This window comes from Oncorhynchus keta, unplaced genomic scaffold (assembly GCF_023373465.1).
Source record: "Oncorhynchus keta strain PuntledgeMale-10-30-2019 unplaced genomic scaffold, Oket_V2 Un_contig_21821_pilon_pilon, whole genome shotgun sequence".
Classification (NCBI taxonomy): Eukaryota; Metazoa; Chordata; class Actinopteri; order Salmoniformes; family Salmonidae; genus Oncorhynchus; species Oncorhynchus keta.
This window is the reverse complement of record NW_026282622.1, coordinates 17,949-45,815: the sequence shown is the minus strand read 5'-3', so window position 1 is coordinate 45,815 and position 27,867 is coordinate 17,949. Positions and strand designations below refer to the sequence as shown.

The following is a 27,867-nucleotide window of genomic DNA, read 5'->3' as shown; positions in this document are numbered from 1 at the left end:
AGTCCATAGTCCTATAAGGTTAGTATCACACCTCATGTAGTCTAGTCCATAGTCCTATAAGGTTAGTATCACACCTCATGTAGTCTAGTCCATAGTCCTATAAGGTTAGTATCACACCTCATGTAGTCTAGTCCATAGTCCTATAAGGTTAGTATCACACCTCATGTAGTCTAGTCCATAGTCCTATAGCCTATAGTCCTATTAGTATCACACCTCATGTAGTCTAGTCCATAGTCCTATAAGGTTAGTATCACACCTCATGTAGTCTAGTCTATAGTCCTATAAGGTTAGTATCACACCTCATGTAGTCTAGTCCATAGTCCTATAAGGTTAGTATCAGTATCACACCCTCATGTAGTCTAGTCCATAGTCCTATAAGGTTAGTATCACACCTCATGTAGTCTAGTCCATAGTCCTATAAGGTTAGTATCACACCTCATGTAGTCTAGTCCATAGTCCTATAAGGTTAGTATCACACCTCATGTAGTCTAGTCCATAGTCCTATAAGGTTAGTATCACACCTCATGTAGTCTAGTCCATAGTCCTATAAGGTTAGTATCACACCTCATGTAGTCTAGTCCATAGTCCTATAAGGTTAGTATCACACCTCATGTAGTCTAGTCCATAGTCCTATAAGGTTAGTATCACACCTCATGTAGTCTAGTCCATAGTCCTATAAGGTTAGTATCACACCTCATGTAGTCTAGTCCATAGTCCTATAAGGTTAGTATCACACCTCATGTAGTCTAGTCCATAGTCCTATAAGGTTAGTATCACACCTCATGTAGTCTAGTCCATAGTCCTATAAGGTTAGTATCACACCTCATGTAGCCTAGTCCATAGTCCTATAAGGTTAGTATCACACCTCATGTAGTCTAGCCCATAGTCCCTATAAGGTTAGTATCACACCTCATGTAGTCTAGTCCATAATAAGGTTAGTATCACACCTCATGTAGTCTAGTCCATAGTCCTATAAGGTTAGTATCACACCTCATGTAGTCTAGTCCATAGTCCTATATGTTTTAGGTTAGTATCACACCTCATGTAGTCTAGTCCATAGTCCATATGTCCTATAATAAGGTTAGTATCACACCTCATGTAGTCTAGTCCATAGTCCTATAAGGTTAGTATCACACCTCATGTAGTCTAGTCCCTATAGTCCTATAAGGTTAGTATCACACCTCATGTAGTCTAGTAGTCCTATAAGGTTAGTATCCACCTCATGTTCCTATAAGGTTAGTATCACACCTCATGTAGTCCTAATAAGGTTAGTATCACACCTCATGTAGTCTAGTCCATAGTCCTATAAGGTTAGTATCACACCTCATGTAGTCTAGTCCATAGTCCTATAAGGTTAGTATCACACCTCATGTAGTCTAGTCCATAGTCCTATAAGGTTAGTATCACACCTCATGTAGTCTAGTCCATAGTCCTATAAGGTTAGTATCACACCTCATGTAGTCTAGTCCATAGTCCTATAAGTCCTATAAGGTTAGTATCACACCTCATGTAGTCTAGTCCATAGTCCTATAAGGTTAGTATCACACCTCACTAGTCCATAGTCCTCACACCTCATGTAGTCTAGTCCATAGTCCTATAAGGTTAGTAACACACCTCATGTAGTCTAGTCCATAGTCCTATAAGGTTAGTATCACACCTCATGTAGTCTAGTCCATAGTCCTATAAGGTTAGTAACACACCTCATGTAGTCTAGTCCATAGTCCTATATGTTTTAATAAGGTTTGTATCACAACTAAAGTGGCCAAATAACATCTTAAAATAAAGCCCATGAATCTGCTTTAAAAGGGGTTTAGAGCCTCACCAGCATATACAGTTGAAGTCTGAGGTTTACATACACCTTAGCCAAAGACATTTAAACTCAGTTTTTCACAATTCCTGACATTTCATCCTAGTTAAAATTCCCTGTTTAAGGTCAGTTAGGATCACCACTTTATTTTAAGAATGTGAAAAGTCAGAATAATAGTAGAGAGAATTATTTATTTCAGCTTTTATTTCTTTCATCACATTCCCAGTGGGTCAGAAGTTTACATACACTCAATTAGTATTTGGTTGAATTGCCTTTAAATTGTTTAACTTGGGTCAAACGTTTCGGGTAGCCTTCCACAAACTACCCACAATAAGTTGTGTGAATTTTGTCCCATTCCTCCTGACAGAGCTGGTGTAACTGAGTCAGGTTTGTAGGCCTCCTGACAGAGCTGGTGTAACTGAGTCAGGTTTATAGGCCTCCTGACAGAGCTGGTGTAACTGAGTCAGGTTTGTAGGCCTCCTGACAGAGCTGGTGTAACTGAGTCAGGTTTGTAGGCCTCCTGACAGAGCTGGTGTAACTGAGTCAGGTTTGTAGGCCTCCTGACAGAGCTGGTGTAACTGAGTCTGGTTTGTAGGCCTCCTGACAGAGCTGGTGTAACTGAGTCAGGTTTGTAGGCCTCCTGACAGAGCTGGTGTAACTGAGTCAGGTTTGTAGGCCTCCTGACAGAGCTGGTGTAACTGAGTCTGGTTTGTAGGCCTCCTGACAGAGCTGGTGTAACTGAGTCAGGTTTATAGGCCTCCTGACAGAGCTGGTGGAACTGAGTCAGGTTTGTAGGTCTCCTGACAGAGCTGGTGTAACTGAGTCAGGTTTGTAGGTCTCCTGACAGAGCTGGTGTAACTGAGTCAGGTTTGTAGGTCTCCTGACAGAGCTGGTGTAACTGAGTCAGGTTTATAGGCCTCCTGACAGAGCTGGTGGAACTGAGTCAGGTTTGTAGGTCTCCTGACAGAGCTGGTGTAACTGAGTCAGGTTTGTAGGTCTCCTGACAGAGCTGGTGTAACTGAGTCAGGTTTATAGGCCTCCTGACAGAGCTGGTGTAACTGAGTCAGGTTTGTAGGCCTCCTTGCTCGCAAACGCTTTTTCAGTTCTGCCCACAAATGTTCTATAGGATTGAGGTCAGGGCTTTGTGATGGCCACTCCAATACCTTGACTTTGTTGTCCTTAAGCCATTTTGCCACAACTTTGGAAGTATACTTGGGGTCATTGTCCATTTGGAAGACCTATTTAAGACCAAGCTTTAACTTCCTGACTGATGTCTTGAGATGTTGCTACAATATATCCACATCATTTTCCTACCTCATGATGCCATCTATTTTGTGAGGTGCACCAGTCCCTGCAGCAAAGCACCCCCACAACATGATGCTGCCACCCCCGTGCTTCACGGTTGGGGTGGTGTTCTTCGGCTTGCAAGTCTCCCCCTTTTTAGGAGGTGGAGGTGGAGAAGGTGCCCTGCTGTTAGCTCGACCCGGATGGAGAGATCTGATGTATACTGATCCATCAGCCTTGTCTAACTGTCTGTCTTTCCGTGGTGTCTCCCCCTGCAGGCTGACGAGTCTCACGACGTCCTCCATCTCAACTACACGTCCTGGCCGGACCACGGTGTCCCCACGGTCAACGCCATCGATAGCATCCTGCAGTTCGTACACATCGTCCGCCAGCAGGCCAACCGCACCAAAGAACCCATTGTGGTTCACTGCAGGTACGTACAGGGTCTACCAGGCTCAACCACAGGGGCCATGCTGTCAGGGACATGTTACTCAGACAGAGTTGTCTGAGAGCTCCCAAATGGAAGCCAGTAGTCCTTAGAGAAACAGTCTTCAGACCAAACTTCCAGTCTACACAAGTAGGAATCCACAAGGTAACTCACAATTAACAAAACAACTCTGTTTCCTTTGAGAAGAAACTATAAACAGTTTCCTAGTAACAAACGTTTCTCTACAGAACACTCTTTCACTGTATTGATGAGAGTCAACCATGTTGTCTCCACAGTGCTGGTGTCTCTCCACAGTGCTGGTGTCTCTCCACAGTGCTGGTGTCTCTCCACAGTGCTGGTGTCTCTCCACAGTGTTGGTGTCTCTCCACTAACAGCCATGTCAACCATGGTGTCTCCACAGTGCTGGTGTCTCTCCACAGTGCTGGTGTCTCTCCACAGTGCTGGTGTCTCTCCACAGTGCTGGTGTCTCTCCACTAACAGCCATGTCAACCATGTTGTCTCCACAGTGCTGGTGTCTCTCCACAGTGCTGGTGTCTCTTCACAGTGCTGGTGTCTCTCCACAGTGCTGGTGTCTCTCCACAGTGCTGGTGTCTCTCCACTAACAGCCATGTCAACCATGTTGTCTCCACAGTGCTGGTGTCTCTCCACAGTGCTGGTGTCTCTCCATAGTGCTGGTGTCTCTCCACAGTGCTGGTGTCTCTCCACAGTGCTGGTGTCTCTCCACTAACAGCCATGTCAACCATGTTGTCTCCACAGTGCTGGTGTCTCTCCACTAACAGCCATGTCAACCATGTTGTCTCCACAGTGCTGGTGTCTCTCCACAGTGCTGGTGTCTCTCCACTAACAGGATGTTGTGTCTCTCCACTAACAGGATGTTGTGTCTCTCCACTAACAGGATGTTGTGTCTCTCCACTAACAGCCATGTCAACCATGTTGTCTCCACAGTGCTGGTGTCTCTCCACAGTGCTGGTGTCTCTTCACAGTGCTGGTGTCTCTCCACAGTGCTGGTGTCTCTCCACAGTGCTGGTGTCTCTCCACAGTGCTGGTGTCTCTCCACAGTGCTGGTGTCTCTTCACAGTGCTGGTGTCTCTCCATAGTGCTGGTGTCTCTCCACAGTGCTGGTGTCTCTCCACAGTGCTGGTGTCTCTCCACTAACAGCCATGTCAACCATGTTGTCTCCACAGTGCTGGTGTCTCTCCACAGTGCTGGTGTCTCTCCACAGTGCTGGTGTCTCTCCACAGTGCTGGTGTCTCTCCACAGGGCTGGTGTCTCTCCACTAACAGCCATGTCAACCATGTTGTCTCCACAGTGCTGGTGTCTCTCCACAGTGCTGGTGTCTCTCCACAGTGCTGGTGTCTCTCCACAGTGCTGGTGTCTCTCCACAGTGCTGGTGTCTCTCCACTAACAGCCATGTCAACCATGTTGTCTCCATAGTGCTGGTGTCTCTCCACTAACAGCCATGTCAACCATGTTGTCTCCACAGTGCTGGTTTCTCTCCACAGTGCTGGTGTCTCTCCACAGTGCTGGTGTCTCTCCACAGTGCTGGTGTCTCTCCACAGTGCTGGTGTCTCTCCACTAACAGGATGTTGTGTCTCTCCACAGTGCTGGTGTCTCTCCACAGTGCTGGTGTCTCTCCACAGTGCTGGTGTCTCTCCACAGTGCTGGTGTCTCTCCACTAACAGGATGTTGTGTCTCTCCACTAACAGGATGTTGTGTCTCTCCACTAACAGGATGTTGTGTCTCTCCACTAACAGGATGTTGTGTCTCTCCACTAACAGGATGTTGTGTCTCTCCACTAACAGGATGTTGTGTCTCTCCACTAACAGGATGTTGTGTCTCTCCACTAACAGGATGTTGTATTGTCTCCACAGTGCTGGTGTCTCTCCACTAACAGGATGTTGTGTCTCTCCACTAACAGGATGTTGTGTCTCTCCACTAACAGGATGTTGTGTCTCTCCACTAACAGGATGTTGTGTCTCTCCACTAACAGGATGTTGTGTCTCTCCACTAACAGGATGTTGTGTCTCTCCACTAACAGGATGTTGTGTCTCTCCACTAACAGGATGTTGTGTCTCTCCACTAACAGGATGTTGTGTCTCTCCACTAACAGGATGTTGTGTCTCTCCACTAACAGGATGTTGTGTCTCTCCACTAACAGGATGTTGTGTCTCTCCACTAACAGGATGTTGTATTGTCTCCACAGTGCTGGTGTCTCTCCACTAACAGGATGTTGTGTCTCTCCACTAACAGGATGTTGTGTCTCTCCACTAACAGGATGTTGTGTCTCTCCACTAACAGGATGTTGTGTCTCTCCACTAACAGGATGTTGTGTCTCTCCACTAACAGGATGTTGTGTCTCTCCACTAACAGGATGTTGTGTCTCTCCACTAACAGGATGTTGTGTCTCTCCACTAACAGGATGTTGTATTGTCTCCACAGTGCTGGTGTCTCTCCACTAACAGGATGTTGTGTCTCTCCACTAACAGGATGTTGTATTGTCTCCACAGTGCTGGTGTGGGCCGGACAGGGACCTTCATCGCTCTGGACCGACTGATGCAGCACATCAGAGAACATGAGTATACTGACATCCTGGGTATGGTGTCTGAGATGAGGTCGCATCGACTCTCCATGGTCCAGACAGAGGTAAGAGACAGTCCCAGTGGGGGTTAGGATCTGAGATGAGATGAGGTCTCATCGACTCTCCATGGTCCAGACAGAGGTTAGAGACAGTCCCAGTGGGGTTTAAGGGTTAGGATCTGAGATAAGATGAGGTCTCATCGACTCTCCATGGTCCAGACAGAGGTTAGAGACAGTCCCAGTGGGGGTTAGGGTTAGGATCTGAGATGAGATCTCATCGACTCTCCATGGTCCAGACAGAGGTTAGAGACAGTCCCAGTGGGGGTTAGGGTTAGGATCTGAGATGAGATGAGGTCTCATCGACTCTCCATGGTCCAGACAGAGGTTAGAGACAGTCCCAGTGGGGTTTAAGGGTTAGGATCTGAGATGAGATTAGGTCTCATCGACTCTCCATGGTCCAGACAGAGGTTAGAGACAGTCCCAGTGGGGGTTAGGGTTAGGATCTGAGATGAGATGAGGTCTCATCGACTCTCCATGGTCCAGACAGAGGTTAGAGACAGTCCCAGTGGGGGTTAGGGTTAGGATCTGAGATGAGGTCTCATCGACTCTCCATGGTCCAGACAGAGGTTAGAGACAGTCCCAGTGGGGGTTAGGGTTAGGATCTGAGATGAGATGAGGTCTCATCGACTCTCCATGGTCCAGACAGAGGTTAGAGACAGTCCCAGTGGGGTTTAAGGGTTAGGATCTGAGATGAGATGAGGTCTCATCGACTCTCCATGGTCCAGACAGAGGTTAGAGACAGTCCCAGTGGGGGTTAGGGTTAGGATCTGAGATGAGATGAGGTCTCATCGACTCTCCATGGTCCAGACAGAGGTTAGAGACAGTCCCAGTGGGGGTTAGGGTTAGGATCTGAGATGAGATGAGGTCTCGTCGACTCTCCATGGTCCAGACAGAGGTTAGAGACAGTCCCAGTGGGGGTTAGGGTTAGGATCTGAGATGAGGTCTCATCGACTCTCCATGGTCCAGACAGAGGTTAGAGACAGTCCCAGTGGGGGTTAAGGGTTAGGATCTGAGATGAGGTCTCATCGACTCTCCATGGTCCAGACAGAGGTAAGAGACAGTCCCAGTGGGGTTTAAGGGTTAGGATCTGAGATGAGATGAGGTCTCATCGACTCCTCCATGGTCCAGACAGAGGTTAGAGACAGTCCCAGTGGGGGTTAGGGTTAGGATCTGAGATGAGATGAGGTCTCATCGACTCTCCATGGTCCAGACAGAGGTTAGAGACAGTCCCAGTGGGGTTTAAGGGTTAGGATCTGAGATGAGATGAGGTCTCATCGACTCTCCATGGTCCAGACAGAGGTTAGAGACAGTCCCAGTGGGGGTTAGGGTTAGGATCTGAGATGAGATCTCATCGACTCTCCATGGTCCAGACAGAGGTTAGAGACAGTCCCAGTGGGGGTTAGGGTTAGGATCTGAGATGAGATGAGGTCTCATCGACTCTCCATGGTCCAGACAGAGGTTAGAGACAGTCCCAGTGGGGGTTAGGGTTAGGATCTGAGATGAGGTCTCATCGACTCTCCATGGTCCAGACAGAGGTTAGAGACAGTCCCAGTGGGGGTTAGGGTTAGGATCTGAGATGAGATGAGGTCTCATCGACTCTCCATGGTCCAGACCGAGGTACTGTAGGGCCCCATCTGGTCTCTGGTCAGACTGTCTCCTTTCCCCTCAGACCGAGGTACTGTAGGGCCCCATCTGGTCTCTGGTCAGACTGTCTCCTTTCCTCCCAGACCGAGGTACTGTAGGGCCCCATCTGGTCTCTGGTCAGACTGTCTCCTTTCCCCTCAGACCGAGGTACTGTAGGGCCCCATCTGGTCTCTGGTCAGACTGTCTCCTTTCCCCTCAGACCGAGGTACTGTAGGGCCCCATCTGGTCTCTGGTCAGACTGTCTCCTTTCCTCTCAGACCAAGGTACTGTAGGGCCCCATCTGGTCTCTGGTCAGACTGTCTCCTTTCCTCTCAGACCGAGGTACTGTAGGGCCCCATCTGGTCTCTGGTCAGACTGTCTCCTTTCCCCTCAGACCGAGGTACTGTAGGGCCCCATCTGGTCTCTGGTCAGACTGTCTCCTTTCCTCTCAGACCGAGGTACTGTAGGGCCCCATCTGGTCTCTGGTCAGAACTAGGGCACTATGTGGGGAATAGGGCTCTGGTCTGAACTAGGGAACTATGTGGGGAATAGGGCTCTGGTCTGAACTAGGGCACTATATGGGGAATAGGGCTCTGGTCTGAACTAGGGCACTATGTGGGGAATAGGGCTCTGGTCTGAACTAGGGCACTATATGGGGAATAGGGCTCTGGTCAGAACTAGGGCACTATATGGGGAATAGGGCTCTGGTCAGAACTAGGGCACTATGTGGGGAATAGGGCTCTGGTCAGAACTAGGGCACTATGTGGGGAATAGGGCTCTGGTCAGAACTAGGGCACTATATGGGGAAAGGGCTCTGGTCTGAACTAGGGCACTATGTGGGGAATAGGGCTCTGGTCAGAACTAGGGCACTATGTGGGGAATAGGGCTCTGGTCTGAACTAGGGCACTATGTGGGGAATAGGGCTCTGGTCAGAACTAGGGCACTATGTGGGGAATAGGGCTCTGGTCAGAACTAGGGCACTATGTGGGGAATAGGGCTCTGGTCAGAACTAGGGCACTATATGGGGAATAGGGCTCTGGTCAGAACTAGGGCACTATGTGGGGAATAGGGCTCTGGTCAGAACTAGGGTAACTCTGGTCAGGGCACTATGTGGGAAATAGGGCTCTGGTCAGAACTAGGGCACTATGTGGGGAATAGGGCTCTGGTCAGAACTAGGGCACTATATGGGGAATAGGGCTCTGGTCTGAACTAGGGCACTATGTGGGGAATAGGGCTCTGGGCACAGAGGGCTCTGGTCTAGGGGCACTATGTGGGGAATAGGGCTCTGGTCAGAACTAGGGCACTATGTGGGGACTCTGGTCAGAACTAGGGTGGGGAATAGGGCTCTGGTCAGAACTAGGGCACTATGGGGAATAGGGCTCTGGTCAGAACTAGGGCACTATGTGGGGAATAGGGCTCTGGTCTGAACTAGGGCACTATGTGGGGAATAGGGCTCTGGTCAGAACTAGGGCACTATGTGGGGAATAGGGCTCTGGTCAGAACTAGGGCACTATGTGGGAATAGGGCTCTGGTCAGAACTAGGGCACTATGTGGGGAATAGGGCTCTGGTCAGAACTAGGGCACTATATGGGGAATAGGGCTCTGGTCTGAACTAGGGCACTATGTGGGGAATAGGGCGCCATTTCAGACATACTTATGCACGGTCACTAAAACATTCTTCCTGTATGACGTCACTTCCTGTAGGAGCAGTATGTGTTCATCCACCAGTGTGTCCTGCTGATGTGGAAGAAGAAGACACAGACCATCACCAGTGATGTCATCTATGAGAACATCAGCAAGTCCTAGTGACGCCTCCTGCACAACGTAAGAATATATAGACACCCTGTGAATCTATAGGCACCCCTCTGAATATATAGACACCCCTCTGAATCTATAGACACCAGTGAATATATAGGCACCCCTCTGAATATATAGACACCCCTCTGAATCTATGGGCACCCCTCTGAATCTATAGACACCCCTCTGAATCTATAGACACCCCTCTGAATCTATAGACACCCCTCTGAATCTATAGGCACCCCTCTGAATATATAGACACCCCTCTGAATCTATAGGCACCCCTCTGAATCTATAGGCACCCCTCTGAATCTATAGGCACCCCTCTGAATCTATGGGCACCCCTCTGAATCTATAGACACCCCTCTGAATCTATAGACACCCCTCTGAATCTATAGACACCCCTCTGAATCTATAGGCACCCCTCTGAATCTATGGGCACCCCTCTGAATCTATAGACACCCCTCTGAATCTATAGACACCCCTCTGAATCTATAGACACCCCTCTGAATCTATAGACACCCCTCTGAATCTATAGACACCCCTCTGAATATATAGACACCCCTCTGAATCTATAGACACCCCTCTGAATATATAGACACCCCATCTGAAACATCAGCAAGTCCTAGGACCCCTCTGAATATATAGACACCCTGAATCTATAGAACCCCTCTGAATCTATAGACACCCCTCTGAATCTATGGGCACCCCTCTGAATATATAGACACCCCTCTGAATATATAGACACCCCTCTGAATATATAGACACCAGTGATGTCATCTCATCAGCAAGTCCTAGTGAGAATCAGACACCCTCTGAATCTATAGGCACCCCTCTGAATATATAGACACCCCTCTGAATATATAGACACCCCTCTGAATCTATAGACACCCCTCTGAATATATAGACACCCCTCTGAATATATAGGCACCCCTCTGAAACTATAGACACCCCTCTGAATCTATAGGCACCCCTCTGAATCTATGAATCTGAATCTATAGGCACCCTCTGAAACTATAGACACCCCTCTGAATCTATAGGCACCCCTCTGAATATATAGACACCCCTCTGAATCTATAGACACCAGTGATGTCATCTATGAGAACATCTGCAAGTCCTAGTGACACCCCTCTAAGAATATATAGACACCCTCTGAATCTATAGGCACCCTCTGAATATATAGACACCCCTCTGAATCTATAGACACCCTCTGAATCTATAGGCACCCCTCTGAATATATAGACACCCCTCTGAATCTATAGGCACCCCTCTGAATATATAGACACCCCTCTGAATATATAGGCACCCCTCTGAATCTATGGGTACCCCTCTGAATCTATGGGTACCCCTCTGAATCTATAGGCACCCCTCTGAATATATAGGCACCCCTCTGAATATATAGACACCCCTCTGAATCTATAGGCACCCCTCTGAATATATAGACACCCCTCTGAATCTATAGGCACCCCTCTGAATCTATAGGCACCAGTGATGGTCTCTGAGAACATCAGCAAGTCACCCCTCTGACAACGTAAGAATCTGTAGACACCCTGTGAATCTATAGGCACCCCTCTGAATATATAGACACCCCTCTGAATCTATAGGCACCCCTCTGAATCTATAGACACCAGTGATGTCATCTATGAGAACATCAGCAAGTCCTAGTGACGCCTCCTGCACAACGTAAGAATCTGTAGACACCCTGTGAATCTATAGGCACCCCTCTGAATATATAGACACCCCTCTGAATCTATAGGCACCCCTCTGAATCTATAGGCACCCCTCTGAATCTATAGGCACCCTCTGAATATCTATGAGAACATCAGCAAGTCCTAGTGACGCCTCCTGCACAACGTAAGAATCTGTAGACACCCTCTGAATCTATAGGCACCCCTCTGAATCTATAGACACCCCTCTGAATCTATAGACACCCCTCTGAATCTATGGGCACCCTCTGAATCTATATATAGACACCCCTCTGAATCTATGGGCACCCCTCTGAATATATAGACACCCCTCTGAATCTATAGACACCCCTCTGAATCTATAGGCACCCCTCTGAATCTATGGGCACCCTCTGAGGGCACCCCTCTGAATATATAGACACCCCTCTGAATCTATGGGCACCCCTCTGAATATATAGACACCCCTCTGAATCTATAGACACCCTCTGAATATATAGACACCCTCTGAATCTATGGGCACCCTCTGAATCTATAGACACCCCTCTGAATCTATAGACACCAGTGATGTCATCTATGAGAACATCAGCAAGTCCTAGTGACGCCTCCTGCACAACGTAAGAATCTGTAGACACCCTGTGAATCTATAGACACCCCTCTGAATCTATAGGCACCCTCTGAATATATAGACACCTCTGAATCTATGGGCACCCCTCTGAATATATAGACACCCTGTGAATCTATAGGCACCCCTCTGAATCTATGGGCACCCCTCTGAATATATAGCCACCCCTCTGAATCTATAGGCACCCTCTGAATATATAGACACCCCTCTGAATCTATAGGCACCCCTCTGAATATATAGACTCTGAATCACACCCTCTGAATATATAGACACCCCTCTGAATCTATAGGCACCCCTCTGAATCTATAGGCACCCCTCTGAATCTATAGGCACCCCAGTGAATATATAGGCACCCCTCTGAATCTATAGGCACCCTCTGAATATATAGACACCCTCTGAATCTATAGGCACCCTCTGAATCTATAGGCACCCCTCTGAATATATAGACACCCTCTGAATCTATAGGCACTCTCTGAATCTATAGACACCCCTCTGAATCTATAGACACCCCTCTGAATCTATAGGCACCCTCTGAATCTATAGGCACCCTCTGAATCTATAGGCACCCCTCTGAATCTATAGACACCAGTGATGTCATCTATGAGAACATCAGCAAGTCCTAGTGACGCTCCTGCACAACGTAAGAATCTGTAGACACCCTGTGAATCTATAGGCACCCTCTGAATCTATGGGCACCCCTCTGAATATATAGACACCCCTCTGAATCTATGGGCACCCCTCTGAATATATAGACACCCCTCTGAATCTATAGACACCCTCTGAATCTATAGACACCAGTGATGTCATCTATGAGAACATCAGCAAGTCCTAGTGACGCTCCTGCACAACGTAAGAATCTGTAGACACCCTGTGAATCTATAGGCACCCCTCTGAATCTATAGGCACCCTCTGAATCTATGGGCACCCCTCTGAATATATAGGCACCCCTCTGAATCTATAGGCACCCCTCTGAATCTATAGACACCAGTGATGTCATCTATGAGAACATCAGCAAGTCCTAGTGACGCCTCCTGCACAACGTAAGAATCTGTAGACACCCTGTGAATCTATAGGCACCCCTCTGAATCTATGGGCACCCTCTGAATATATAGACACCCCTCTGAATCTATGGGCACCCCTCTGAATATATAGACACCCCTCTGAATCTATAGACACCCTCTGAATCTATAGACACCAGTGATGTCATCTATGAGAACATCAGCAAGTCCTAGTGACGCCTCCTGCACAACGTAAGAATCTGTAGACACCCTGTGAATCTATAGGCACCCCTCTGAATCTATAGGCACCCCTCTGAATCTATGGGCACCCCTCTGAATATATAGACACCCCTCTGAATCTATAGACACCCCTCTGAATATATAGACACCCCTCTGAATCTATAGACACCCCTCTGAATCTATAGGCACCAGTGATGTCATCTACGAGAACATCAGCAAGTCCTAGTGACGCCTCCTGCACAACGTAAGAATCTGTAGACACCCTGTGAATCTATAGGCACCCCTCTGAATATATAGACACCCCTCTGAATCTATAGGCACCCCTCTGAATATATAGACACCAGTGATGTCATCTATGAGAACATCAGCAAGTCCTAGTGACGCTCCTGCACAACGTAAGAATCTGTAGACACCCTGTGAATCTATAGGCACCCCTCTGAATATATAGACACTCCTCTGAATCTATGGGCACCCCTCTGGGATATATAGCCACCCCTCTGAATATATAGACACCCCTCTGAATATATAGACACCCCTCTGAATCTATAGGCACCCCTCTGAATATATAGACACCCTCTGAATCTATAGGCACCCCTCTGAATCTATGGGCACCCCTCTGAATATATAGACACTCTGAATCAAGAGACACCAGTGATGTCATCTCCGAGAACATCAGCAAGTCCTAGTGACGCTCCTGCACAACGTAAGAATCTGTAGACACCCTGTGAATCTATAGGCACCCCTCTGAATCTATGGGCACCCCTCTGAATCTATAGGCACCCTCTGAATCTATGGGCACCCCTCTGAATATATAGACACCCCTCTGAATCAAGAGACACCAGTGATGTCATCTACGAGAACATCAGCAAGTCCTAGTGACGCCTCCTGCACAACGTAAGAATCTGTAGACACCCTGTGAATCTATAGGCACCCCTCTGAATCTATAGACACCCCTCTGAATCTATAGGCACCCTCTGAATCTATGGGCACCCCTCTGAATCTATGGGCACCCCTCTGAATCTATAGACACCCCTCTGAATATATAGACACCAGTGATGTCATCTATGAGAACATCAGCAAGTCCTAGTGACGCTCCTGCACAACGTAAGAATCTGTAGACACCCTGTGAATCTATAGGCACCCCTCTGAATATATAGACACCCCTCTGAATCTATAGGCACCCTCTGAATATATAGACACCCTCTGAATCTATAGGCACCCTCTGAATCTATGGGCACCCTCTGAATCTATGGGCACCCTCTGAATATATAGACACCCTCTGAATCTATAGACACCAGTGATGTCATCTACGAGAACATCAGCAAGTCCTAGTGACGCCTCCTGCACAACGTAAGAATCTGTAGACACCCTGTGAATCTATAGGCACCCTCTGAATATATAGACACCCCTCTGAATCTATAGGCACCCTCTGAATCTATAGACACCAGTGATGTCATCTATGAGAACATCAGCAAGTCCTAGTGACGCTCCTGCACAACGTAAGAATCTGTAGACACCCTGTGAATCTATAGGCACCCTCTGAATATATAGACACCCTCTGAATCTATAGGCACCCTCTGAATATATAGACACCCTCTGAATCTATAGGCACCCTCTGAATCTATAGACACCAGTGATGTCATCTATGAGAACATCAGCAAGTCCTAGTGACGCCTCCTGCACAACGTAAGAATCTGTAGACACCCTGTGAATCTATAGGCACCCCTCTGAATCTATGGGCACCCTCTGAATATATAGACACCAGTGATGTCATCTATGAGAACATCAGCAAGTCCTAGTGACGCCTCCTGCACAACGTAAGAATCTGTAGACACCCCTCTGAATCTATAGACACCAGTGATGTCATCTATGAGAACATCAGCAAGTCCTAGTGACGCCTCCTGCACAACGTAAGAATCTGTAGACACCCTCTGAATCTATAGACACCAGTGATGTCATCTAGAGAACATCAGCAAGTCCTAGTGACGCCTCCTGCACAACGTAAGAATCTGTAGACACCCTGTGAATCTGTAGACACCCCTCTGAATCTATAGACACCCTCTGAATCTATAGACACCCTCTGAATCTATAGACACCCCTCTGAATCTATGGGCACCCCTCTGAATATATAGACACCCCTCTGAATCTATGGGCACCCCTCTGAATATATAGACACCCCTCTGAATCTATAGACACCCTCTGAATCTATAGACACCCCTCTGAATCTATGGGCACCCCTCTGAATCTATGGGCACCCCTCTGAATATATAGACACCCCTCTGAATCTATGGGCACCCCTCTGAATATATAGACACCAGTGATGTCATCTATGAGAACATCAGCAAGTCCTAGTGACGCCTCCTGCACAACGTAAGAATCTGTAGACACCCTGTGAATCTATAGGCACCCTCTGAATCTATAGACACCCCTCTGAATCTATAGACACCCCTCTGAATCTATAGACACCCCTCTGAATCTATGGGCACCCCTCTGAATCTATGGGCACCCCTCTGAATATATAGACACCCTCTGAATCTATGGGCACCCCTCTGAATATATAGACACCCCTCTGAATCTATAGACACCCCTCTGAATCTATAGACACCCTCTGAATCTATGGGCACCCTCTGAATCTATGGGCACCCTCTGAATATATAGACACCCTCTGAATCTATGGGCACCCCTCTGAATATATAGACACCCCTCTGAATCTATAGACACCCCTCTGAATCTATAGACACCCCTCTGAATCTATGGGCACCCCTCTGAATATATAGACACCAGTGATGTCATCTATGAGAACATCAGCAAGTCCTAGTGACGCTCCTGCACAACGTAAGAATCTGTAGACACCCTGTGAATCTATAGGCACCCTCTCTGAATCTATGGGCACCCTCTGAATATATAGCCACCCCTCTGAATCTATAGGCACCCTCTGAATATATAGACACCCTCTGAATCTATAGGCACCCCTCTGAATATATAGACACCCTCTGAATCTATGGGCACCCTCTGAATATATAGACACCCCTCTGAATCTATAGGCACCCTCTGAATATATAGACACCCCTCTGAATCTATAGGCACCCTCTGAATATATAGACACCCCTCTGAATATATAGACACCCCTCTGAATCTATAGGCACCCCTCTGAATCTATAGGCACCCTCTGAATATATAGACACCCCTCTGAATCTATAGGCACCCCTCTGAATATATAGACACCCTCTGAATCTATAGACACCCTCTGAATCTATAGGCACCCTCTGAATCTATAGACACCCCTCTGAATCTATAGACACCAGTGATGTCATCTATGAGAACATCAGCAAGTCCTAGTGACGCCTCCTGCACAACGTAAGAATCTGTAGACACCCTGTGAATCTATAGGCACCCTCTGAATGTATAGACACCCCTCTGAATATATAGACACCAGTGATGTCATCTACGAGAACATCAGCAAGTCCTAGTGACGCCTCCTGCACAACGTAAGAATCTGTAGACACCCTGTGAATCTATAGGCACCCTCTGAATCTATGGGCACCCCTCTGAATATAGACACCCCTCTGAATCTATGGGCACCCCTCTGAATATATAGACACCCCTCTGAATCTATAGACACCCCTCTGAATATATAGACACCAGTGATGTCATCTATGAGAACATCAGCAAGTCCTAGTGACGCTCCTGCACAACGTAAGAATCTGTAGACACCCTGTGAATCTATAGGCACCCCTCTGAATCTATAGGCACCCTCTGAATCTATGGGCACCCCTCTGAATATATAGACACCCCTCTGAATCTATAGACACCCCTCTGAATATATAGACACCCTCTGAATATATAGACACCCTCTGAATATATAGACACCCCTCTGAATATATAGACACCAGTGATGTCATCTATGAGAACATCAGCAAGTCCTAGTGACGCCTCCTGCACAACGTAAGAATCTGTAGACACCCTGTGAATCTATAGGCACCCCTCTGAATCTATGGGCACCCCTCTGAATATATAGACACCAGTGATGTCATCTATGAGAACATCAGCAAGTCCTAGTGACGCCTCCTGCACAACGTAAGAATCTGTAGACACCCTGTGAATCTATAGGCACCCCTCTGAATCTATAGGCACCCCTCTGAATCTATGGGCACCCCTCTGAATATATAGACACCCCTCTGAATCTATAGACACCCCTCTGAATATATAGACACCAGTGATGTCATCTATGAGAACATCAGCAAGTCCTAGTGACGCCTCCTGCACAACGTAAGAATCTGTAGACACCCTGTGAATCTATAGGCACCCCTCTGAATCTATAGGCACCCTCTGAATCTATGGGCACCCCTCTGAATATATAGACACCCCTCTGAATCTATAGACACCTCTGAATATATAGACACCCTCTGAATATATAGACACCCTCTGAATCTATAGACACCCCTCTGAATATATAGACACCAGTGATGTCATCTATGAGAACATCAGCAAGTCCTAGTGACGCTCCTGCACAACGTAAGAATCTGTAGACACCCTGTGAATCTATAGGCACCCTCTGAATCTATAGGCACCCTCTGAATATATAGACACCCTGTGAATCTATGGGCACCCCTCTGAATCTATAGGCACCCCTCTGAATATATAGACACCCTGTGAATATATAGACACCCCTCTGAATCTATGGGCACCCCTCTGAATATATAGACACCCCTCTGAATCTATAGACACCCCTCTGAATATATAGACACCAGTGATGTCATCTATGAGAACATCAGCAAGTCCTAGTGACGCCTCCTGCACAACGGAATCTGTAGACACCCTGTGAATCTATAGGCACCCTCTGAATCTATAGGCACCCTCTGAATCTATGGGCACCCTCTGAATATATAGACACCCCTCTGAATCTATAGACACCCTCTGAATATATAGACACCCCTCTGAATCTATAGACACCCCTCTGAATATATAGACACCAGTGATGTCATCTATGAGAACATCAGCAAGTCCTAGTGACGCCTCCTGCACAACGTAAGAATCTGTAGACACCCTGTGAATCTATAGGCACCCTCTGAATCTATGGGCACCCCTCTGAATATATAGACACCAGTGATGTCATCTATGAGAACATCAGCAAGTCCTAGTGACGCCTCCTGCACAACGTAAGAATCTGTAGACACCCTGTGAACTATAGGCACCCCTCTGAATCTATAGGCACCCCTCTGAATCTATGGGCACCCTCTGAATATATAGACACCTCTGAATCTAGGACACCCCTCTGAATATATAGACACCAGTGATGTCATCTATGAGAACATCAGCAAGTCCTAGTGACGCTCCTGCACAACGTAAGAATCTGTAGACACCCTGTGAATCTATAGGCACCCCTCTGAATCTATAGGCACCCCTCTGAATCTATGGGCACCCTCTGAATATATAGACACCCCTCTGAATATATAGACACCTGGTCTGAATCTATAGACACCCCTCTGAATATATAGACACCCCTCTGAATCTATGGGCACCCTCTGAATATATAGACACCAGTGATGTCATCTATGAGAACATCAGCAAGTCCTAGTGACGCCTCCTGCACAACGTAAGAATCTGTAGACACCTGTGAATCTATAGGCACCCTCTGAATATATAGACACCCTCTGAATCTATGGGCACCCTCTGGATATATAGACACCCCTCTGAATATAGGCACTCTGGTCTGAATCTATGGGTACCCTCTGGATATATAGACACCCTCTGAATCTATGGGCACCCCTCTGAATATATAGACACCCTGTGAATCTATAGGCACCTCTCTGAATCTATGGGCACCCTCTGAATATAGGGCACCCTCTGAATCTATAGACACCTCTCTGAATATATAGACACCCTGTGAATCTATAGGCACAATCTATGGGCACCCTCTGAATATATAGGCACCCTCTGAATCTATAGGCACCTCTCTGAATATATAGACACCCTCTGAATCTATGGGCACACCTCTGAATATATAGGCACCCCTCTGAATCTATAGACACCAGTGATGTCATCTATGAGAACATCAGCAAGTCCTAGTGACGCCTCCTGCACAACATAAGAATCTGTAGACACCCTGTGAATCTATAGGCACCCCTCTGAATCTATAGACACCCCTCTGAATCTATGGGCACCCCTGGATATATAGACACCCCTCTGAATATATAGGCACCCTCTGAATCTATGGGTACCTCTGAATATATAGACACCCCTGTGAATCTATAGGCACCCCTCTGAATCTATAGACACCCTCTGAATATATAGACACCCCTCTGAATCTATAGGCACCCTCTGAATCTATAGGCACCCCTCTGAATATATAGACACCCTCTGAATCTATAGACACCCTTCTGAATCTATAGACACCCCTCTGAATCTATAGGCACCCTCTGAATCTATAGGCACCCTCTGAATCTATAGACACCCCTCTGAATCTATAGACACCCCTCTGAATCTATAGGCACCCTCTGAATCTATAGACACCCCTCTGAATCTATAGGGCACCCCTCTGAATCTATAGGCACCCCTCTGAATCTATAGACACCAGTGATGTCATCTATGAGAACATCAGCAAGTCCTAGTGAAGCCTCCTGCACAACGTGAATCTGTAGACACCCTGTGAATCTATAGACACCCCTCTGAATCTATAGACACCCTCTGAATCTATAGACACCAGTGATGTCATCTATGAGAACATCAGCAAGTCCTAGTGACGCTCCTGCACAACGTAAGAATCTGTAGACACCCTGTGAATCTATAGGCACCCCTCTGAATCTATAGGCACCCCTCTGAATATATAGACACCCCTCTGAATCTATAGACACCAGTGATGTCATCTACGAGAACATCAGCAAGTCCTAGTGACGCTCCTGCACAACGTAAGAATCTGTAGACACCCTGTGAATCTATAGGCACCCTCTGAATATATAGACACCCCTCTGAATCTATAGGCACCCTCTGAATCTATAGACACCAGTGATGTCATCTATGAGAACATCAGCAAGTCCTAGTGACGCCTCCTGCACAACGTAAGAATCTGTAGACACCCTGTGAATCTATAGGCACCCCTCTGAATCTATAGACACCCCTCTGAATCTATATGCACCCTCTGAATATATAGACACCCCTGAATATAGACACCCCTCTGAATCTATAGGCACCCCTCTGAATATATAGACACCCTCTGAATCTATAGGCACCCTCTGAATCTATAGACACCAGTGATGTCATCTATGAGAACATCAGCAAGTCCTAGTGACGCTCCTGCACAACGTAAGAATCTGTAGACACCCTGTGAATCTATAGGCACCCCTCTGAATCTATAGACACCCCTCTGAATCTATAGACACCCTCTGAATCTATGGGCACCCCTCTGAATCTATGGGCACCCCTCTGAATCTATGGGCACCCCTCTGAATATATAGACACCCCTCTGAATCTATGGGCACCCCTCTGAATATATAGACACCCCTCTGAATCTATAGACACCCTCTGAATCTATAGACACCCCTCTGAATCTATGGGCACCCCTCTGAATCTATGGGCACCCCTCTGAATATATAGACACCCTCTGAATATATGGGCACCCTCTGAATATATAGACACCCCTCTGAATCTATAGACACCCTCTGAATCTATAGACACCCTCTGAATCTATAGACACCCCTCTGAATCTATGGGCACCCTCTGAATCTATAGACACCCTCTGAATATATAGACACCAGTGATGTCATCTATGAGAACATCAGCAAGTCCTAGTGACGCTCCTGCACAACGTAAGAATCTGTAGACACCCTGTGAATCTATAGGCACCCCTCTGAATCTATGGGCACCCCTCTGAATATATAGACACCCCTCTGAATCTATAGACACCCCTCTGAATATATAGACACCAGTGATGTCATCTACGAGAACATCAGCAAGTCCTAGTGACGCCTCCTGCACAACGTAAGAATCTGTAGACACCCTGTGAATCTATAGGCACCCCTCTGAATCTATGGGCACCCCTCTGAATATATGGGCACCCTCTGAATATATAGCACCCCTCTGAATCTATAGGCACCCTCTGAATATATAGGCACCCTCTGAATATATAGACACCCCTCTGAATCTATAGGCACCCCTCTGAATATATAGACACCCCTCTGAATCTATGGGCACCCTCTGAATATATAGACACCCCTCTGAATCTATAGGCACCCTCTGAATATATAGACACCCCTCTGAATCTATAGGCACCCCTCTGAATATATAGACACCCCTCTGAATCTATAGGCACCCCTCTGAATATATAGACACCCCTCTGAATCTATAGACACCCTCTGAATCTATAGGCACCCCTCTGAATCTATAGACACCCCTCTGAATCTATAGACACCAGTGATGTCATCTATGAGAACATCAGCAAGTCCTAGTGACGCCTCCTGCACAACGTAAGAATCTGTAGACACCCTGTGAATCTATAGGCACCCTCTGAATCTATAGGCACCCCTCTGAATCTATAGACACCCTGTGAATCTATGGGCACCTCTCTGAATATATAGACACCCCTCTGAATATATAGACACCAGTGATGTCATCTACGAGAACATCAGCAAGTCCTAGTGACGCCTCCTGCACAACGTAAGAATCTGTAGACACCCTGTGAATCTATAGGCACCCCTCTCTGAATCTATAGGCACCCCTCTGAATCTATGGGCACCCCTCTGAATATATAGACACCCCTCTGAATCTATAGACACCCCTCTGAATATATAGACACCCCTCTGAATCTATAGACACCCCTCTGAATCTATAGGCACCCCTCTGAATCTATAGACACCCCTCTGAATCTATAGACACCAGTGATGTCATCTATGAGAACATCAGCAAGTCCTAGTGACGCTCCTGCACAACGTAAGAATCTGTAGACACCCTGTGAATCTTTAGGCACCCCTCTGAATATATAGGCACCCTCTGAATCTATGGGCACCCCTCTGAATATATAGACACCAGTGATGTCATCTATGAGAACATCAGCAAGTCCTAGTGACGCCTCCTGCACAACGTAAGAATCTGTAGACACCCTGTGAATCTATAGGCACCCCTCTGAATATATAGACACCCCTCTGAATCTATGGGCACCCCTCTGGATATATAGACACCCTCTGAATATATAGGCACCCCTCTGAATCTATGGGTACCCCTCTGATATATAGACACCCCTCTGAATCTATGGGCACCCTCTGAATATATAGACACCCTGTGAATCTATAGGCACCTCTCTGAATCTATGGGCACCCCTCTGAATATATAGGCACCCCTCTGAATCTATAGACACCTCTCTGAATATATAGACACCCTGTGAATCTATAGGCACCTCTCTGAATCTATGGGCACCCCTCTGAATATATAGGCACCCTCTGAATCTATAGGCACCTCTCTGAATATATAGACACCCTCTGAATCTATGGGCACACCTCTGAATATATAGGCACCCTCTGAATCTATAGACACCAGCGATGTCATCTATGAGAACATCAGCAAGTCCTAGTGACGCCTCCTGCACAACATAAGAATCTGTAGACACCCTGTGAATCTATAGGCACCCCTCTGAATCTATAGACACTCCCTCTGAATCTATGGGCACCCCTCTGATATATAGACACCCCTCTGAATATATAGGCACCCCTCTGAATCTATGGGTACCCTCTGAATATATAGACACCCCTGTGAATCTATAGGCACCCCTCTGAATCTATGGGCACCCCTCTGAATATATAGACACCCCTCTGAATCTATAGACACCCCTCTGAATCTATAGACACCCTCTGAATCTATAGACACCCTCTGAATCTATAGGCACCCCTCTGAATCTATAGACACCCCTCTGAATCTATAGGCACCCCTCTGAATCTATAGGCACCCCTCTGAATCTATAGACACCAGTGATGTCATCTATGAGAACATCAGCAAGTCCTAGTGACGCCTCCTGCACAACGTAAGAATCTGTAACAGACACCCTGTGAATCTATAGGCACCCCTCTGAATATATAGACACCCCTCTGAATCTATAGGCACCCCTCTGAATATATAGACACCCTCTGAATCTATGGGCACCCCTCTGAATCTATAGCCACCCTCTGAATATATAGCCACCCCTCTGAATCTATGGGCACCCCTCTGGATATATAGCCACCCTCTGAATATATAGCCACCCTCTGAATCTATGGGCACCCCTCTGATATATATAGCCACCCTCTGAATATATAGACACCACTCTGAATATATAGCCACCCCTCTGAATCTATGGGCACCCTCTGAATCTATAGCCACCCCTCTGAATATATAGCCACCCTCTGAATCTATGGGCACCCCTCTGGATAGGCCACCCCTCTGAATATATAGCCACCCTCTGAATATATAGCCACACCCTCTGAATCTATGGGCACCCTCTGGATATATAGCCACCCCTCTGAATATATAGACACCCCTCTGAATATATAGCCACCCCTCTGAATCTATGGGCACCCCTCTGGATATATAGACACCCCTCTGAATCTATGGGCACCCCTCTGGATATATAGACACCCTCTGAATCTATGGGTACCCCTCTGGATATATAGACACCCCTCTGAATATATAGGCACCCCTCTGAATATATAGGCACCCTCTGAATATATAGACACCCTCTGAATATATAGGCACCCCTCTGAATCTATGGGTACCCCTCTGGATATATAGACACCCCTCTGAATATATAGGCACCCCTCTGAATCTATGGGCACCCCTCTGGATATATAGCCACCCTCTGAATCTATGGGTACCCCTCTGGATATATAGACACCCCTCTGAATATAGGCACCCCTCTGAATCTATGGGTACCCCTCTGAATCTATGGGTACCCCTCTGAATCTATGGGTACCCCTCTGAATCTATGGGCACCCCTCTGAATATATAGACACCCTGTGAATCTATAGGCACCCCTCTGAATCTATGGGCACCCCTCTGAATATATAGGCACCCCTCTGAATCTATAGACACCAGTGATGTCATCTATGAGAACATCAGCAAGTCCTAGTGACGCCTCCTGCACAACGTAAGAATATATAGACACCCCTCTGAATATATAGACACCCTGTGAATCTATAGGCACCCCTCTGAATCTATGGGCACCCCTCTGAATATATAGGCACCCCTCTGAATCTATAGACACCAGTGATGTCATCTACGAGAACATCAGCAAGTCCTAGTGACGCCTCCTGCACAACGTAAGAATCTGTAGACACCCTGTGAATCTATAGGCACCCCTCTGAATCTATAGACACCCTCTGAATCTATAGACACCCCTCTGAATCTATAGACACCAGTGATGTCATCTACGAGAACATCAGCAAGTCCTAGTGACGCCTCCTGCACAACGTAAGAATCTGTAGACACCCTGTGAATCTATAGGCACCCTCTGAATCTATAGACACCCCTCTGAATATATGGGCACCCTCTGAATCTATAGCCACCCCTCTGAATATATAGACACCACTCTGAATCTATGGGCACCCTCTGGAATATATAGCCACCCCTCTGAATATATAGACACCACTCTGAATCTATGGGCACCCCTCTGAATATATAGGCACCCCTCTGAATCTATAGACACCAGTGATGTCATCTGAGAACATCAGCAAGTCCTAGTGACGCTCCTGCACAACGTAAGAATCTGTAGACACCCTGTGAATCTATAGGCACCCCTCTGAATCTATGGGCACCCCTCTGAATATATAGACACCCCTCTGAATATATAGGCACCCCTCTGAATATATAGGCACCCCTCTGAATCTATAGACACCCCTCTGAATATATATACACCCTCTGAATCTATGGGCACCCCTCTGAATCTATAGGCACCCCTCTGAATCTATAGGCACCCCTCTGAATCATGGGCACCCCTCTGAATCTATAGACACCCCTCTGAATCTAATGGGCACCCCTCTGAATATATAGACACCCCTCTGAATCTATAGGCACCCTCTGAATATATAGACACCCTCTGAATATATAGGCACCCTCTGAATCTATGGGTACCCCTCTGAATCTATAGACACCCCTCTGAATCTATGGGCACCCCTCTGAATATATAGACACCCTCTGAATCTATGGGCACCCTCTGAATATATAGACACTCCTCTGAATATATAGGCACCCCTCTGAATCTATGGGTACCCCTCTGAATCTATAGACACCCCTCTGAATCTATGGGCACCCTCTGAATCTATGGGCACCCCTCTGAATATATAGACACCCCTCTGAATCTATGGGCACCCTCTGAATCTATGGGCACCCCTCTGAATATATAGACACCCCTCTGAATCTATGGGTACCCCTCTGAATCTATAGACACCCCTCTGAATCTATAGACACCCCTCTGAATCTATGGGCACCCCTCTGAATCTATAGACACCCTCTGAATCTATGGGTACCCCTCTGAATATATAGACACCCCTCTGAATATATAGACACCCTCTGAATCTATGGGCACTATCTATGGGTACCCTCTGAATCTATGGGTACCCCTCTGAATCTATAGACACCTGAATCTATGGGTACCCCTCTGAATATATAGACACCCCTCTGAATCTATAGACACCCTCTCTATGGGCACCCACCCCTCTCTGAATATATAGACACTTCTGAATCTATAGGCACCCTCTGAATATATAGACTCTGAATCTATGGGTACCCCTCTGAATCTATAGACACCCTCTGAATATATAGACACCCCTCTGAATCTATAGACACCCTCTGAATCTATGGGCACCCCTCTGAATATATAGACACCCCTCTGAATATATAGGCACCCCTCTGAATATATAGGCACCCTCTGAATCTATGGGTACCCCTCTGAATCTATAGACACCCTCTCTGAATCTATGGGCACCCCTCTGAATATATAGACAACCCTCTGAATCTATGGGCACCCCTCTGAATCTATAGCCACCCCTCTGAATCTATAGCCACCCCTCTGAATCTATAGCCACCCCTCTGAATCTATAGCCACCCCTCTGAATCTATAGCCACCCCTCTAAATCCACAGCCATCCTCTATAGCCATAGCCACCTTCTCTGAATCACCTCTCTGTTATCAGATGGAGAGACTATATCTGAGCAGGTCCCTACACTAGCAGTTCTATACTAACCCCTCTGAATCACCTCTCTGTTATCAGATGGAGAGACTATATCTGAGCAGGTCCCTACACTAGCAGTTCTATACTAACCCCTCTGAATCACCTCTCTGTTATCAGATGGAGAGACTATATCTGAGCAGGTCCCTACACTAGCAGTTCTATACTAACCCCTCTGAATCACCTCTCTGTTATCAGATGGAGAGACTATATCTGAGCAGGTCCCTACACTAGCAGTTCTATACTAACCCTGTTCTTCCTGTTGCAGGCCGTGACATCACTCAGACTCCCGTGCTTCAGGCATCCGTTCTCGACCGAGACACGTTTCATCATTGATACAACAAAATAAATGAACACAGAATGTTTGACTAATCTGACAACAACACAAGAAGAACAACATGAAGATGGATTGTAGGTAGTTTTAATTGGTGTTAGTTGTGTGGGATTGAACAGGGGTCTGAAGGAGGCTCGACTCAGACCAGGAGTTCTGGCCCTATGAAGCTTGATGTTGTTTCTCCTAGTCAACCTTCAGCAGAACTACAGCACAACTGACCGAGACATCAGGAACCAGGCTGGTTGGGGAACAGCAGCATGACCCCTCTGAGTGATGAAACGTCTCTTATAAAAAGGACACTTACCTTGTCTAGAGGGAGTGTGGACCCGTCTTTCACACAGCAACTTAGTGGAACTGAACTGAAATGAGAGTGGTTCACATATCAGACACCCTCTCCAACTGCAACAAGGTTCACATATCAGACACCCTCTCCAACTGCAACAAGGTTCACATATCAGACACCCTCTCCAACTGCAACAAGGTTCACATATCAGACACCCTCTCCAACTGCAACAAGGTTCACATATCAGACACCGTCTCCAACTGCAACAAGGTTCACATATCAGACACCCTCTCCAACTGCAACAAGGTTCACATATCAGACACCGTCTCCAACTGCAACAAACTTCACATCTCAGACACCGTCTCCAACTACAACAAACTTCACATCTCAGACACCGTCTCCAACTGCAACAAACTTCACATATCAGACACCGTCTCCAACTGCAACAAACTTCACATCTCAGACACCGTCTCCAGCTGCAACAAACTTCACATCTCAGACACCGTCTCCAACTGCAACAAACTTCACATCTCAGACACCGTCTCCAACTGCAACAAACTTCACATCTCAGACACCGTCTCCAACTGCAACAAACTTCACATCTCAGACACCGTCTCCAACTGCAACAAACTTCACATCTCAGACACCGTCTCCAACTGCAACAAACTTCACATATCAGACACCGTCTCCAACTGCAACAAGGTTCACATCTCAGACACCGTCTCCAACTGCAACAAACTTCACATCTCAGACACCGTCTCCAGCTGCAACAAACTTCACATCTCAGACACCGTCTCCAGCTGCAACAAACTTCACATCTCAGACACCGTCTCCAACTGCAACAAGGTTCACATCTCAGACACCGTCTCCAACTGCAACAAACTTCACATCTCAGACACCGTCTCCAACAACATTCACATCTC

At 47.0% G+C, this 27,867-nt stretch overlaps 1 protein-coding gene across 1 annotated transcript in view; it reads left to right on the top strand.

Moving 5' to 3' along the window:
* The window catches only part of LOC127921253 (receptor-type tyrosine-protein phosphatase O-like), a 29,969-nt gene extending 3,292 nt beyond the window's left edge, over nt 1-26,677 (top strand). The window contains exons 2-5 of the mRNA XM_052505000.1: nt 3,370-3,524; nt 6,047-6,182; nt 9,504-9,623; nt 26,596-26,677. Coding sequence (XP_052360960.1) covers nt 3,370-3,524; nt 6,047-6,182; nt 9,504-9,605 — 393 coding nt within the window. The 3' untranslated portion in view covers nt 9,606-9,623; nt 26,596-26,677. The remainder of the gene's footprint in view (nt 1-3,369; nt 3,525-6,046; nt 6,183-9,503; nt 9,624-26,595) is intronic.
* Nucleotides 26,678-27,867: the final 1,190 nt, after the last annotated feature.